The 16,363-nt window shown below is 38.5% G+C and overlaps 1 protein-coding gene across 1 annotated transcript; it reads right to left on the reverse strand.

Annotated features, from left to right (window-relative positions):
* Positions 1-6,110: 6,110 nt before the first annotated feature.
* Positions 6,111-14,756, reverse strand: CCDC122 (coiled-coil domain containing 122). Its single transcript, XM_072916876.1, has 4 exons — positions 14,616-14,756; positions 12,599-12,997; positions 12,116-12,232; positions 6,111-6,356 (listed from the first exon to the last, which is right to left on the reverse strand). Exons 1-4 carry the CDS (start codon positions 14,727-14,729, stop codon positions 6,192-6,194), a joined length of 795 nt encoding a protein of 264 aa, XP_072772977.1. The 5' UTR covers positions 14,730-14,756; the 3' UTR covers positions 6,111-6,191.
* Positions 14,757-16,363: the final 1,607 nt, after the last annotated feature.

Genomic DNA, 16,363 nt, shown 5'->3' on the forward strand with positions numbered 1-16,363 from the left:
CAATTAAAGAAGTCTTAGCAACAATATGAACTCATAATTTGAGACATGGTAATAATTTTAGTAGAGATGCGTGAAAAGGTAGATAATGTATTAGTACTGCACCTGAGGCAGGGCATTCCAGTCCTTTACTAAATATGACAGATATGACAAAGCCTGAGGATAAAATTTTAATCATGAGCCTCAGATAGCTCAATCCAAGGGGATTGAGAAGGCCACTAGTCTATTAGTGTACATTTTATAGGAATGTTATAAAGTCAGGATTCAATAGATTAGAATTCTGTGCCAATACTCAAAAAGAGAAAAAATCTAAACGTCAGTCATTACATGATGGTTATCCTGAAACTGTCCTCCTTGTCCCCTTAAAATTCCCCACCAAAGCTGTCCTTGTCTCCACAGCATGCAGCCATAAAATAAATCTTTAACTATGTGTAAACAACAAACTGTCTGTACTGTTCCTGGGCTTTCATCACATGAAATACGTATTTAATTGAGTCTTTTAACTTAAGGATAGTTGTGCTAGGACTCCTTTGAAGTGTCTGGGAAGAGCCAGACTCTGCCACAAGGCATGCAAGAGCTGAATCAGCTGCAGGATGCCTTTCTCTTGTCAAGTATTTTTGGAGCCTCAAGCATTGACATTCATACCTTATGTTTCAGCTTTCCAGAACACTGACCTTGAGACAGAACTGCAATTTCAGACCAAAAGATTCAGTCCAGGCAGAGTTATTTAAGAAGCCTGAAAACACAGGTTTATATGTTGTAAATCTGTAACTATCAACTTTCATCAGTTTTAGTCAGCTGTGAGTCTGATAATTCTGAAATATATTCTTCATCAAAGAGGGGGGAGACAAGAATTTTAAACAGAATAATTCTTACTAAGAAGACAGCGACCTAAGGAAAAATTTGTACCATACAAAACCAAATATTTTTCAATATTTTATAAGAAAAAATGTGCATTGCTTCTATTTTTAGTGGACTTTGCATTATAACTAAAATTAAAATATAAGATCTGAGATTTAAAAGCATATCAAAAATTAAGACTGAATACATTGAATCCTCCAGTTGTTGTTAAAGTTGGATAGTGCAGTATCTCCTTTTCATCCTGCACTTTTAGGAAAAAAAAAAGCATTTAGGATTATACATCATGTTCTGTAGAAATGTTAACGCTTCTCGCGATAAGGATTGACCTTCAAAAGCTGAGGATGAAAGGCGCCTTTACCATGTAAGAAGATGTTTCACCACTGGAGGGAACTATTGGACTTCAGCGCCAGTGCGGGGAAGCAGCAGCTGCTTTTCAAATGCCGAAAAGTCAGAGCAAACCTTACTGAAATCACTGCAAGTGATAGATTGTCCTAATTAATACAACGTGCAGATGACAGAAAAACATCGATGCTTTTATGTGACCGTCAATAAGTGTTGAATATATGGCATATAGTATTTATAATAAAATGAGGGATTAAGAAGTTTGCTGCTCTTGGAAAGATTTAGAGATAATTTTACTGAATTCTGTACAAACATTGAACTACTTTAAATTAAAAAGCTACTGAAAAAGGTAGAAAGAACTCATATGATTTCCTCACAGGAGAAATCCCTGTTCAACACAGAGCAGTGTCCTTTGCTCATTATTGTAGCAACCATTTTCAACCAGAATTATATTTAGTGACATGGTAAAGCTGTCTCTTCTGTTTGCTTTCACAGAAACATAGAATGGTTTGGCTTAGAAGGGATTTTTAAAAGCCATCTAGTCCAAAACCTCTGGAATGAGCAGGGACATGTTCAACTAGACCAGGTTGCTCTAAGCCCAGTCCAACCTGACCTTGAAAGATTTCAGGGATGGGGCATTCACCACCTCTATAGGCAACCTGTGCAAATGCCTCATCATGCTTTTAAGGCAGTTCCTCAAAAAGCCACTGCCTCCACATGACCCAGAGTTACATGCTACAGCTGCATTTTAACAAAGGATCTAATAATTACTTTGGTAGGAATATATTGATGCATTTCAGAAAATCAGTTAAGAGTTCTGAAATTTGGTTTTTTTCCCACCCTCAGCAGCATGATATACCATCAATGCATGATGTGGTCATGATTCCTCTTCTCTGAAGCATCATGTAAGATCTATGGCAGAATATAGTGCACTACCTCCTGTCACACTCATGCACACAGCTCTGCAAGTGACTCTCCAGAGGGACAAAGCAAACTTAGAGATGCAAAGCAGCACAGCACTGGTGTCTAACCCCAAAGCCTCCTTCGCTCCTCCAGTTCTGTTGATCTTTTTTTATGTTGTTTATCTGCAGCCGTGATGAGAGCAGTGACTTTAGCAGGTTTGTCTGCATTATCTGACACATTTCCTCTGCTTCCAGCACCTGAGATTGTTGAGTCACATGAAGGGGTTTCCTGTGGAGCAGTGGCTTACAGCACAGGGAAATACCTCCCTTTATCATACAGCATTTGCTGCAAGTCATGGGTGATTCAACAGCTGTATATTTTCCCTATCAAGTGTGGAATTCCCGCAGTATTCTCCTAGTCGTTGACATTGTATTTTTGGAATAAATCCAGTTTCCTGTGCTTTAAAATTTTCCTAGGTGGTGCTTAGGACTCGGCTGGTAAGTTTTCCCACACTTAGTTATTTACATGCCCACTGCTCATTGCTGTTTTGCTGTTCAGAATGGGCAATCACTCTTCTTGCCATTCTCTGCAGAGCATTGAAGCCTGAAATTCTTCCCTTAGCCCCACACCCATCCTCAGAAATTACTGATATGGATTTGGCAGCACAGTTTTCCAATGGGAGCTTCATGTGAGAACTTCATGTAATAAGAATACAAAGTTCATTCACTAAGTTATTTCCCAAAAATAATAAACCATTCTCCTATTGTCTGTGCTTGCTTGCTAAGTGTGGAAAAATGCCCTGAAATCAAACTGCTACAGTTCAATGTTGTACCAAGAAAAACATGCCACAAGAGGTTACTAGGATTTGTTGAAACTAGACATTGTTATAAAAAGCTACATAACTTCTCTTTTTTTTTTTTTCATTTGTTGTACAGAATGCCAATAGTTTAGAGAAGGCAGTAGTTTATATTTCCTTGTTTCAGCTGACTTTTTTTTTTCTCTCCAGATGAGGTTTTCTCCCAATTAACTGTAATTCCCTACTAAAATGTTTATACCTTCCTTATATTTATTTTCTGAATGTTAAATTTGAGATGCTGCACCTGGGAAAATATGTAAGTATTTTAAGTACTTTGCTGTATAAAATTCTGTTTAATGCAAGTGTGCAAAATGTGTTTGATCCTCTAAAATGTGGTGTTTAGCACTGAATACAGATTTCAGGTGTAGTCACTGGCTAAAGTAAAAGTCTGTTGGTAACTGAGGACAAAGCTTCCAAAATTAAAAATGAATCAACTCATGTTTTAAGGCAGTTGAGTTAAACACAAAAATGTTGTATCTATGTGGGATGAGAGATTATAATTGCGGCATTTAACTAGGACACTGATGTGGGATGACAACAACAATCAGTGTATGCATAATGTAATAAAACTTGTTTTTTTCAATATATATATTTAGATGGACTAAGTTGTGTCTCAAATACTCTAGTAACTACTAGGGATTCCCTGGTACTAGCTGAACTCTGTAGCAAAAGAAGATGTTGGCCATTTGTAATTCCTTCCAATTCACATCCTGATTTTACTAAGAAACCCATCTATGCAGGCCAGATGTTGCATGGTTTAGCTGTGCCCTCATACTAATGGAGCGAGCTTTGAAAATTAAAGTATGCCTTGGCTTCTCAGTCTTATTGCCACAAAATGTAGCTACAGTTCAAGGGTGTATACTGAAAACGCAAGTTTTACACTGAAGAAAAAGGAGGAATACACCTTTAGTAGCTGAGATCCCATTAAGGGGTCAAGGGTCACAGTAGGACAAAGACATGGGCTCTCTTGCAAAGGGGAAGAAGGAGTATAAGACAACTTAGACCTTGGATGATAGGAAGGTGCTTGTATAGAAGGGAACATTTCCTCCACATGTAGCAGTAAAAGGAGTACTATACACAGCCCTTGCATGCACCCCTGTTAAATTATATTAAACAATTTCAAAACATGTACGAAGAACCATAGAAGTAATTTGAGATACCAGAAATTACTGAAATTTATGAAAAGGAACAAGGAGGATGTAAGTCCCAGGTATTTATTTGAGATTAGTGAGTCATTCTGCACATGTGTTGATAACACCGAAACATCCTGATTTCCAGGTAATTCACTGGTCAGAAAGAAAAACAAAGGTGTGATATTGTTCTTACATAAGAAAGTTTGGATTGTTTGCTATAGTTGTTTTCAACTCATAATAACTGCAAGGCTAAACTGTGATATTAGACCATGGTAACAGATGTCAAAGTGAACTTAGCTGAAGTAAGATACAAAACAGATTTTGATATTTTTAATTGTTCTGGAGCAGAACTAATGAGAAACTAAAAATAAAAACAAGACAATATCAGTGGTAAAAGGCATACTTAAGGGTACATCATTTTACGACCCCGAGAATGTTGGATGTTGTACCACTTTGGGGGGGATACATTAAGCTAAAGCTGTTAGTCAGGTCTGATAATCAATAGCTTTAGAAGGCTTGAACTATTTAACACATCAAGAAGACAGCACATTACTATTATTATTTATATCATTGTACTTGATATAATGTACACTCATTTCATTTGATAGATGAATAAATGGAAACTAGGAATCATGAAAAATAAAAGAAGAGCAGTTAATTGCTGAAATTAACAATAACACAGTAAATTCTCCAACTTTTCAGATCTGGACCCTTTCCAGAAGACACACATGCATAAAATGGATGCTATTTTGCTCTGTGTTGGGATAAACAATTGTAATGTTACAGTTTCATGCTACATACACAGTAAGAATCAATATTCAGGACATATTGTTACTATAGATTATGATATTGGAGTTTTTATTTCTACTTTATTACTGTAATGAAAGCAGCCTAGTTCGTACTACTGCAAAGGAAAAAGACTGAGCAAAAAAGTCTTGAGAGACTAACAACATTGAGAGAGATTCTTAATGAATCAGGATATTGCTTAAAATAACTTTATATTAAGTGAAATAACATATTAAGGGTAATGTAAATATACATTAATATATGAAGGTAATAATGGTACTCTAAGATAACAATATACAAGCAGTTTAACATTTTTTACAGTAAATAGTCAAGTCTTCATTTTATATTCATGGGTAAAGGTAAATCTAAATTATTCAAGACAACACCTTAAATAAAAAGCTACTTCCATAGAACAGATAAACATTACAAGTTATGTCCAAGCAGAACGACTGCCTTAAGTGTAAGAGTAGGGAAAGTATTGTAAACTTTTCAAATCCCCCCAGGCAATATAAAAATAAAAAGAAAGTAAAGGAAAATGGGTGCTGTTCACTACTGTTTTAACAAGATTTTTTAATACATTGTCATTTATGTTGAGTCATCTTAGATCATTAAGCACTAAGATGTTAGATGGCTGATATTAGTTAAAATCCTCTAGACGATAAATTCCTCTATCATCAATCTGTAATGTATTCCTGTTTCTTGAGGGTGAGTTGTTCTATTTTACAAGCTGTCCAGATCTGGTACTCCCTCCTCTTTGCTAACATCTATTAGACCAGTTGAAGTCAGATTATTTGAAGTCCAGTTATGAGCGTACTTGTTCCAAAGCCTTTTACACCTGGACAGCCTTTGGCCCCCATGCCAAAACATCCCGGCAGACTGCAGAGCAAAATACGGGCTATCAAAGCTTTCAGAGTTCCTTAGCAAGTCGCAATAAAAAGATATGGATAAAGGACAAAAGAACTTCGGTGTCTCAGGAGTGCAGATAGATACCAATATTAATTTCTCTCTAAGAGACCAAGTGAAATATGAATGAACTTCCCAAATCTTGTTTGGTTGACTTTCAAATAACTTTTTAGATAAAACATATTTCGAAAACACCTTGAAGTGTCAATAACTTTTTTCCTGAACAGCTATTTCTGAACAGCCATTTCATTATTGTGGCTATTAGTTTACACCACAAAATGAAAGACAAAACCATTAAAAAGAAAGAAATCACTGAGGCCAGTTATCAGGCTATTTAAGATTTGTAGCATTTCCAGAAAAAACTCCCCTGCCTGGAAAAGATTATGTACATTCTATCTTTGTTAAGTTTATTACATTATGTTTTGTAACTCTGCTACTCCAAGACACTTTCTTAGTTCTGCAGCCTTCTTCTCCAACTGCTGAATGTTCCAGTGCCATTGTCTTTTATTTGACTGGACTTTGTTCAGTTGGCAATGCAAACGTTTTAATATAGCATCATATCTCTTATTCTGTACCTAATAAAAGAAAAAAACAAACATTTCATTCCAGTAAAACTATTTACAGAGGTGAGCTCAGCTCACCTAATTCTGTCCAAGTATATATTCTGACAGTTGGCCAAATTATTCCACATTTATGTTTAGCTACTGAAGAGACAGAGACATCTAGGAAGCCATTCACAGAATTACTATGTTGGAAGAGACCTTTCAAGATCATCGAGTCCAACCCACACCCCACCACCTCAACTAAACCATAGCACTGAGTGCCACATCCAGTCTTTTTTAAAACACATCCAAGGATGGTGACTGCACCACCTCCCCAGGCAGGCCATTCCAGAAACTTATGACTGTCTGTGAAAAACTTTTTCCTAATATCCAACCTATATTCCCTTTGACACAGCTTGATACGGTGTCCCCTTGTTCTGTCAGTTGCTGCTTGAAAAAAGAGACCAACCCCCACCTGACTAAAATAATCTTTCAGGAAGTTGTAGAGAGGGATAAGGTCACTCCTGAGTTTCCTTTTCTCCAGGCAAACACCCCCAGCTCCCTCAGTCATTCCTCACAGGGCTTGTGTTCCAAGCCCCTCACCAGCCTCATTGCCCTCCTCTGGACTTGCTCAAGTGTCTCAAAGTCCTTCCCAAACTGAGGGGCCCAGAACTGGACACAGCACTCAAGGTGGGGCCTCACCAGTGCCGAGTGCAGGGGGAAAATGACCTCCCTGCTCCTGCTGGCCACACCATTCCTGATACAGGCCAGGAGCCCTTGGCCTTCTTGGCCAGCAGGGCACACTGCTGGCTCCTGTTCAGCTGGCTGTAGACCAGCACCCCCAGGTCCCTTTCTGCCTGGGCACTGTCCAGCCATACCATCCCCAGCCTATAACACTGCAGGGAGTTATTGTGGCCAAAATGCAGGACTCAGCACTTGGATTTATTAAACGTCATCCTGTTAGACTCTGGCCATCCATTCAACTGTTCCAAGTCTCTCTGCAAAACCCTCCTACCCTCCAAAAGATTTACACATGATCCCAGCTTAGTGTTATCCACAAACCTACTAATGAAAGACTCCATCCCCCTCATCCATGTTATCTATAAAGATATTAAACAGAACTGGCCCCAGCACAGACCCCTAGGGGACACCACTGGTGACTGGCCCCAGCTGGATGCAGCACCGCTCACCAGCACTCTCTGGGCCTGGCCATCCAGACAGTTCCTAACCCAGCACAGAGTGCTCCTGTCCAAGCCATGGGCTGCCAGCTTTTCAAGGAGTGTGCTGTGGGAAACAGTGTCAAAGGCCTTGCTGAAGTCCAGGTACACATCCACAGCCTTTCCTGCATCCACCAGGCAGGTCATTTGGTCATAAAAGAAGATCAGCTTGCACAAACATGACCTAGCCCTCCTAAACCCATGCTGGCTGGGTCTGATACCCCGGCCATCCTGTAAGTGTTGTGTGATAGCACTCAGTATGAACTGTTCCATAACCTTACTGCGTACTGAGGTCAGGCTAACCAACCTATAATTAACAGGATCCTCCTTCTCACCCTTTTTATGAATGGGCATCACATTGGCCAGCTTCCAGTCATTTGGAACCTAACCACAGAGACAGTACTATTGGTAAATGATGGAGAGTGGCTTCATAAGCTCATCTGCCAGCTCCCTCATCACCCTGGGATGGATCCCATCTGGTCCCATGGATTTATGAATATCCAAGCATCCCAGCAGTTCTCTGACTGCCTCTTCTTGGACAATGGGGGGACCATTCTGCCACCCAATACCATCAGCCTACCCAAGAGGACAGCTGTCCTGAAGGGAAGTCATCTTCCCACTAAGAACTGAGACAAAGAAGGCTTTAAGCACTTCTGTCTTCTCCCATCTGCAGTTACTAAGTTCCCTTCTGCATCTAATAAAGAATAAAGACTAGTCTTACTCTTCCTTTTACCATTAATATATTTATAAAAACATTTTTTATTATCATTTACAAAAGTCTCCATTTTAAGTTCAAACTGAGCTTTGGCCTCCCTAATTTTTTTCCTACATACTGTAGCAGCCTTTCTAAATACTTCCTAAGAGACCTGACCCTCCTTCCAAGATAATACATTCTTTTTCTATTCCTAAATTCCTCCAAAACCTCCTTGCCCATCCAGGCTGGTTGTTTGCCTCATCAACTTATCTTTTGGCACACAGGGACAGTCTTGTTCCTGTGCCCTCAAGATCTCCATTTTGAAGCATGCCAACCCTTCCTGAACTCCTTTGTTTTTAAGGACTGCTTCCCAAGGCACTCTCTGAATAAGTCTGGACAGACACTTCCTTTTTGGAGGGTTCCATTTGATTACACACATTCATACTAACTATAGCTTTCAAATGCATACAAACCATTACTACCAGAAAGCCTAAAACCTACCAAACAACAGAAACTCTGCAAACAATGCACAGTAAACCGTACTTAGCAAGAAAACCCATAATCCTGTGCAAACTGCCTTGAAAACTGCCGTGCTGCACCTTCAGAGACATATCACACCCCTGGTAGGCGGCTCCTATTCACCACACTCCCTAGAGGCCTCATTTAATCAGCACACTACTCAGTGACGGAGGAAGCCCTGCCTCAGACCCTCAAGCACAAGCAACACACCTGCTCAGCATTCCTACAAGCAGCCACTCAGCAACGGAGGAAGCCCCACTCTAGTCCTGCATGGCCCTCAAGTATTCATCTGACTTATTTCAGATGTCTGGCTTAGGACATGAATCATGCCTCACTTCCTTTCCATTAAGGAAAGAAAAGCTCCGTCATAATAAGACCTTACGTGTGGAGTTCAGTGTGGGTATCTACTCTGTAGAGGTTTAAAATTTAACTAAGTAAATACCACAGAAGAACAGCATGTCACATTTCTGGCAAGGCTTTGCATGTGGAAGATTTGAGGTTCCAAAATGAGAGGTGAGAAAGAAGAAATTGTCATTCTTTGACAAGCGTGTTTGTGTCTAAATGAGAATACAAATGTGGTAACCTCACTGACTGTAGTAGCACCTTTGTAGCTACACTGCATTTAAAATGGCAGATTTTTCTTAGGCAATACTGCAGTTATGCAGGACTGTAAATTCTACCCTTATTGCTGCCTTATGTGAAGAAGTAAATTTGCATTCTGAAGTGTTAAAAGAATTAAACACTCACTGCAATAAAAATAGAAATAATGAGCATTCCCTTAATGAAATTTGGGCTTACTTACCCTAGTTTAAATGGCATATGAGTGGTAGTGTATAATTACTCTTGTGTCTGCTTACTGAAGCAGACACAAGCTTTATTACACTGTATTTCACATGCACATGATGATGTACAGCTGCATCAGAACCCACAGCACTCTTGGTGATTTCCTGCAAATCTCACTGCCTAAATTTCACAAATAACTAGGAAACTGCCTCACTGGTGTTCTATAAATTACTGCCTTCCTTATAGACGATGGCTTGTTACCTCATTGCCTTCATGTTACCTTACCCTCCACTATAATTGTTTGCAACTTTTTGAGGGATGCTGTCAGATTCACTCATCTGAACAAGTGCTTGGGGCATCTGCACCACTAGGACTACATTGTACTGAAACATCTATGATCAATATTATCTGCTTTTTTTAGAAATTTGTCTCTAGCATCATTATTTGGAACAGTCTGGCACATCTGCTGAGGGAGGGAGCACTAACATGATTACTGGAGACAGGGAAGGGACAACATTGTATTTTTTATTGGATCTTGCGTACATGAAAGTCAAACACTAGAAAAAATTTGTTTGGGCACTCAGGATATCTCCACCACCAGGATCATTTAATGACACAATAGGCAAGTATCTGCCAAGAGTAATACAGTCACACTGGCATTGGCAAAAGAGGGCAGCAGGGGAATAGATAGGATTGGGGTTTTTTTAATTACTTTTACATAACAACAAATTTTCTATCATTTGTGGATATTTTGAATTATCCTTATGACTGAAGCCTTGACCCTATACAGATAAGCACCCTGATTTATTGCTGACAACCCTATCTACTGCTGGGAACGGGATCTGATTTTCAAGAATTGGATGATGGGGCTGGTGCTCAGGAAAGAGAGTAAGGTCCATAGGCTTAAGAGCCACAGAATATACTGAGTTGGATGGGACCCATTAGGGCCATCAAGTCCAACTCCTAGCCCTGCACAGGACATTCCCAAGTGTCACACCATGTGTCTGAATTGTCCAAATGCTTCCTGAACTCTGTCAAGGTTTGGTGCTATGACCACTTCCCTAGGGAGGCTGTTCCAGTGCCCAACCACCACCTGGGTAAAGAACATTTTCCTGATATCCAGCCTGAACCTGCTGACACAACTTCCCTTCCCACAGATCCTGTCACTGGTCACCCCAGAGAAGAGATCAGTGCCTGCCCCTCCTTTTCCCCTCACAAGGAAGCTGAAACTGCAATGAGGGCAGAATTGACAGTCCTGCAATTCCTCAGTCTTGTCCCCTCCAGGCTGAACAGACCAAGTGATCTCAGATGCTCCTCATATGGCTTCCCCTCAAGGCCCACCTTAGCTGCCTTCCTTTGGATGATCCAAACAATTACACCAGGTGCCAGCAGTCTGTAGCTGAATTCCACCACTGCAGCTCAATAAAACCTCATCCACATGCCTACTATCTCACTTTATTCTTGTGCTTGATTTGAATATTCTTTCCCAAGTTGTGCTGAGGACTTCTAGGTATAAATATCTCTGTCTATCCACTGTCAGTTCTTATATTAAAAATTGGATTATTTTCAGGAGAGTTCTTAATAGAAAATAATACCCTGAAAGGCTTTGGGTTTGAACCTGCTTCCTTCTGAGACAAAAAGAACATATAATCCAAACAACTGAAGAACAGACGTGATGGTTGACCTTCACTATTTAATTTTGATTTTCATAACAGAACAGAACATAATTTTTAGGCTACTAAATTTAACTTTGGGTTTAGAAAATTTTCTTAAGAAGATGTTGCCTTGGTAATAAAAAAAATTCTCAAATGCTGACTGGAATAGTAGACCTATTCTAAAGCAGCTGTGTTTTACTTTTCAGGTTAAAAATTCTCTCTGCTCACTGTCACATGAAAAAAATGATTATTTCTTCCTCCTACATTATACAATGGGCAACAGACTTAACCTTAAATCAATTAATCTTTATATTGTTAAGCTTTGCTCATTAAATTTTGTGGCATTTATTTGAACTGACAAGATAAATGATATGAAACTTCCAAATGAAAAATTCTCTAATCATACAGGTTATTTTAGTAAGGAAGAAAACAAAAAATATAGTTCAATTATTTAAAGAGAATGTTTTAACTATTGATCAGAATTTTATCTTGTCAGCTAATTAGGAGCTACTGTGTTATTCCTAATTTAATGTCATCTTAAATTAGGGAGATTCCTGGTGCATTTGATTCTTCCACTGATGAGTCATCAAGTCATGAATAATCAAGTCAGCAGTGAAATGTAAAGTATTTCAGAAGTATTACAGAAATTTTAAAATGTGCATTTGCTTTACTACCATTCAGTGACTTCTTCTTTTTCCAGAAATCATTCGAAAGGTTCACATATGACATTCTTCTCAAAAGATTTCAGAAAAAAATGTTCTTCACAGTTAAGCTCTGAATTTTAGAAAGACTATCAGTACCCAGAATTTAAGACAGCACCATTACTGCATGTACTTGAACAATGTATAAAGTAATTCAAACTTCATTTGCATTATCTACATTCCATCGGGAGAACTGCAATAAAATTTTCTTCCAATGACTCACCTCAATTTCCTTTCTAAGCTTAGCATGCTTTTTCTTCTCTTCTTCCAGCAGATCTCTTTTTTTATTGATTAAATCTTTCAGTGTTGTGATTTCACTTTTTAAAAGTGTGATTTCTTCCTGCAGATGTAAGTCAAGATACAGAAATCCACTCCTTCAAAGGTTGCACAGTTCGTCTAATATACTTATTAGTATACTTATTGTGTAATCTAAACAGTCTCAGTTAATAGAGATGAGATAAAGGTCTATAATAAACAATTTCAAAATCAACCTATTAATACTAATTAAAATAATAATACTGATATTTTTAACTGCATATTGAAGTAATTTTTTTTTCCAATTAATGCAGCATTATGCACCTATATTCCCTTGTAGTCAGTCCTTCATGAACCATAAACATGTTAGACAAAATAATCATATTATATGAACTGTATAAAAAGTATTTCACATAACAGGAAAAAAAAAACCAAGAAGGAAATATAGTACCTGCACTTGTTTTATAACAGATCCTTCTGGATTCTGGAGATCACATATTAATTCTTCTTTCTTTGCCTTTAATTCTTCTACAACTGCTTTCTTTTTAGCAAGTTCAATCATAACTGGCAATTTACTTTCCATCTCCCAAAAAAGATGTTTATGATCCTTTATTTTTCCCCGATATTCATTATTTCTTGCAAGTATCATCTCAAACTCCTCTTGTACTGTTTCTGCCTCACACCTCAATTTTAAATTTTCAGAATACAGAGCTCTGACTTGGACCTCCAGATTTTCACAGCGATATTTTGTCACTTCTATAGCATCATCTTGCAGATGTATTTCCCTTTCTGTTGTCTTTGTTTCTAACAGAATAGAATTCATTTCATTTTCTAGTTCCTGGCACTTTGCCTGTAAAATATTTCAGTGTTCATTTAAGAAATTTTTTTGAGGAAGATGTATCTAGTTAAACACTGTAATTTGTATTTATTCAACAGCCTTTTTTTTTTTTTCACTTGTCTAATGTGATTTGAATGGAAGATAATTAGACTTCTATTTCTTAATCATCATCTTAGGGCACAATGTAAGAATACTATCTTAGTCTTCTCCCCTTAGATTGAGTCTAAAATATTAAATAAGATACCTTTGAACTCACCTTTAAATACCTTACAGTTGCAAGATACATATATATATATATATATATATATATATATATATATATATATATATATATGATGTTTGGTTAGAGCTGGTGAAGTCCTAATCAGACTAAAAAAAACTAAAGATGCCAAAAATACCTTGAAAACCTACACAGACACATAGAGGGGTGTGTCAGGTGATGGAACTTAACTAGACTGTTCAACTGAGGAAAAAATCCTAACTTCATCACAGTAGTAGCTGAGAGTTGAATTAATCACAGCTGTTTTCAACCCCATAAGAAATATGTATCTAGTCCTAAAAAGGCATCTACATCATCTCACTGATGAGAAGTGAACAAAACCACAAAGTAGTACTTCAAATCATCATAAGAAATGACAGAATCATCCAGGTTGGAAAAGGACCTGTCATTACCTAGGACTTTAAAGTTTTGAGGGTCTGTTTTAAAACAGATACTTGTTTTTAAATTGCAAGATTGCAAATTATTGTTGCAGCATCATCAGACTATATTTTGGGATACAGGACAAATCTTCTTGTAAAGTGTGGCCAGTCCACTGACATTCCTAAAAATACAAGATTTCAGTGCTACTTCAGAAATGTTACTTTTGTCCAAAATTTCAAATATCAGTTATTTCAGTTGTAGAGCTATGCACAGTTGTTATAATTGGAACTCTACTATTTCTATTTGCATTCTTCCATGATCAAAAGTGTCGACTGGAATAATCTTTTCTCAGACTTAAAAGTAAGTTTCTCAATAGAAGTTTAATCTTGAAGGTTAAACAATAATTGAAAGCTTGATAAAAGACAAAAGAAATGATCACACAGTCTCCACAAAAACTACATCTATCCAGTGTTCTACAAAATAGTACTGAATAATACCAGTATTTAATGACTATTTCAGATTCCCACTTTAAACATAAGGGGGAATAAAAAAGTATTTTGTGTCAAAAAAAGATGCTACAAAAAAAAATTATACAGTGTGGTGAAAATCTGAAAAAAAAAAAATTTTTTTAAATCCTTCCCCCACAATTTCTTAGGAAATTACAATTAAAAAAAAAAAAAATCAAAAAGCTCTAACTTTGCATTTAGTTCACCTTGTGTGTTCAGCCCAGTATTTTTGTTTTGTTTTTTCCAAGCAACAAACCAACGTTTCACCTGCTGTAATGAATACCTAGCTGTGTTGTGGCCTTGCAAACAACAATACACACCCATGGTTTTGGCTGAGCCTAAATGCCACACACAGCAACAGAATAGCTTTCTTACACTTGAATGCACTCGCCCATCAAGCACCACCAGCTTCTCTTGTTCAAGGAAATACTTCTTTATCTAATGAAAAATAGTTGATTAAACTACTCTAAACAAGGTTTATTACCTGCAATTGGAAAAGAACTGATTTACTTTTTTCTATGTTTGACACCTGTGACTGCTGCTGCTCTGCAACTCGTTTTACAACTTCAGCTAGTGATGGGGAATTTTGCTCGGCCATTTCAGGCAGAAGTGAAGAACTGGAGGGATAAAAAAGGGGTGTATTGTTTTATCTTCTTTCTATTTAGTTCTTGTAGATAAGACAATACGGAGGGCTGTCCCGTGGGATCGCAGGTCGATATATTGGTTTCATTTGGTTCATTTTTAATTAGCTAGAACAGGTTACTCAAAGATAATCACTGAGAATTAGAACACTTTCATGCAGAACCTCGTAAAATAAACTTGCGATGTGATACTGCGATGTCCTTCCGGCTTCTCTGCAGAGCAGGCCGTCAGTTTGTGACCACAGTCCTAACTTATTTAAGCACCCTAAGAGCATCTTAAATGCCCGTGCTCTCGCCTTTGCCCCGAGTACCGGCGGTGCTGCGGCCGCCACAGGCCCCCGCAGCTCTCCGGGCCGCCGCCCCTCAGCCCGCCCGTCCCGCCAGCGCCGCGGCCTGCGGCAGCCCGGGGCACGGGGAGCCGGGAGAGGGGCCGATCCCGCCGGGAACTGGAGGGAACGCGGCGGGAGGGCCGCCTGAGGAAGCGTGCGGCTGTCTCAGCAGCCGTGGCAGTGGTGCCGCCCGGCTGGCCGGTGCCTGAGGCCGCCCTGCTCCGCACCCTTTGCTCCCGGGTGCCTCGAGTTACCCCGTGCATTGCATTAGACTGCGCTTGCTGCCGTCGTTTGTTGTGCACAGAACATCAAGTTTTCCCGGGCACCGCTGGGTTCCGAAGGACAAAAGATGCGGCTCAGTTTCCTTTGACCTATGCCGTGCCCTGCTCTGTAGCCACGGACTTGCCTCTGCCTCGCTTGTACTCCTCTAGAGAATTCTAGGGAGTTTTAACTCTAAATCACACCATTTTTGTAACTCGATTTTAAAATTTACCTCTTTTGTGTTTTTTATAACATTTAATTTAAAATTACAAATATTATATGTTATGTTAAGCAACCTAATTATATATATTATATATTGTGGGACTCAGATTCAGTCAAAGAAAAGAAACTGAGAGTTTCTAGTCAGGCAGACGCCTGGGAAAGAGCTGGAGAGAATGTAAATAATTCTTTATCTCTCTTGTTCTCACATTGTTTATAGTTAAGTTCTATCACTGTGTGTCAAGCACTCTGCACCAATGATGTAGATTGTTTTCACTTCAGAACCAATGGATTTGGCCTTTGCTAAGCTCTGTATAAAAGAGCAGTGTATTTTGAATAAATCGGAGTTTTACTCTCAGTAGCCTTCTAAGTGAGTCTTCTCATTCCCATCCTGCCTCGACAGCGACAGTATATAATATTAAGCAACTTACATATATAAATAAATATAAAAAATACTTACAGATACATTTATAACAACTATTTTATAAACTGATAGCTCATCTCTGCATATGACCTATTTATTTCATCCCTTTTCTGATATGCCATAAGCTAAATATAATATTTCATTCAGGAGAAGTCAATTGTCATTTTTCAATATTGTTTTGTGCCCTGAATATTTTCTGACTTTTTTCTTCTCAGCATTCTGCACCAAAAATAACACCAGTAATTAGTTTTACTTCCTTAGTCTGGCTGAGGGAAAGAAATTATTGCATTGATTTCTCTCCACCAAGCAGTTCCCCTGTTAATTTTTAATGACCTAGCTCAGTCACATTTGGCGGTGG

This window comes from Taeniopygia guttata, chromosome 1 (assembly GCF_048771995.1).
Source record: "Taeniopygia guttata chromosome 1, bTaeGut7.mat, whole genome shotgun sequence".
Classification (NCBI taxonomy): Eukaryota; Metazoa; Chordata; class Aves; order Passeriformes; family Estrildidae; genus Taeniopygia; species Taeniopygia guttata.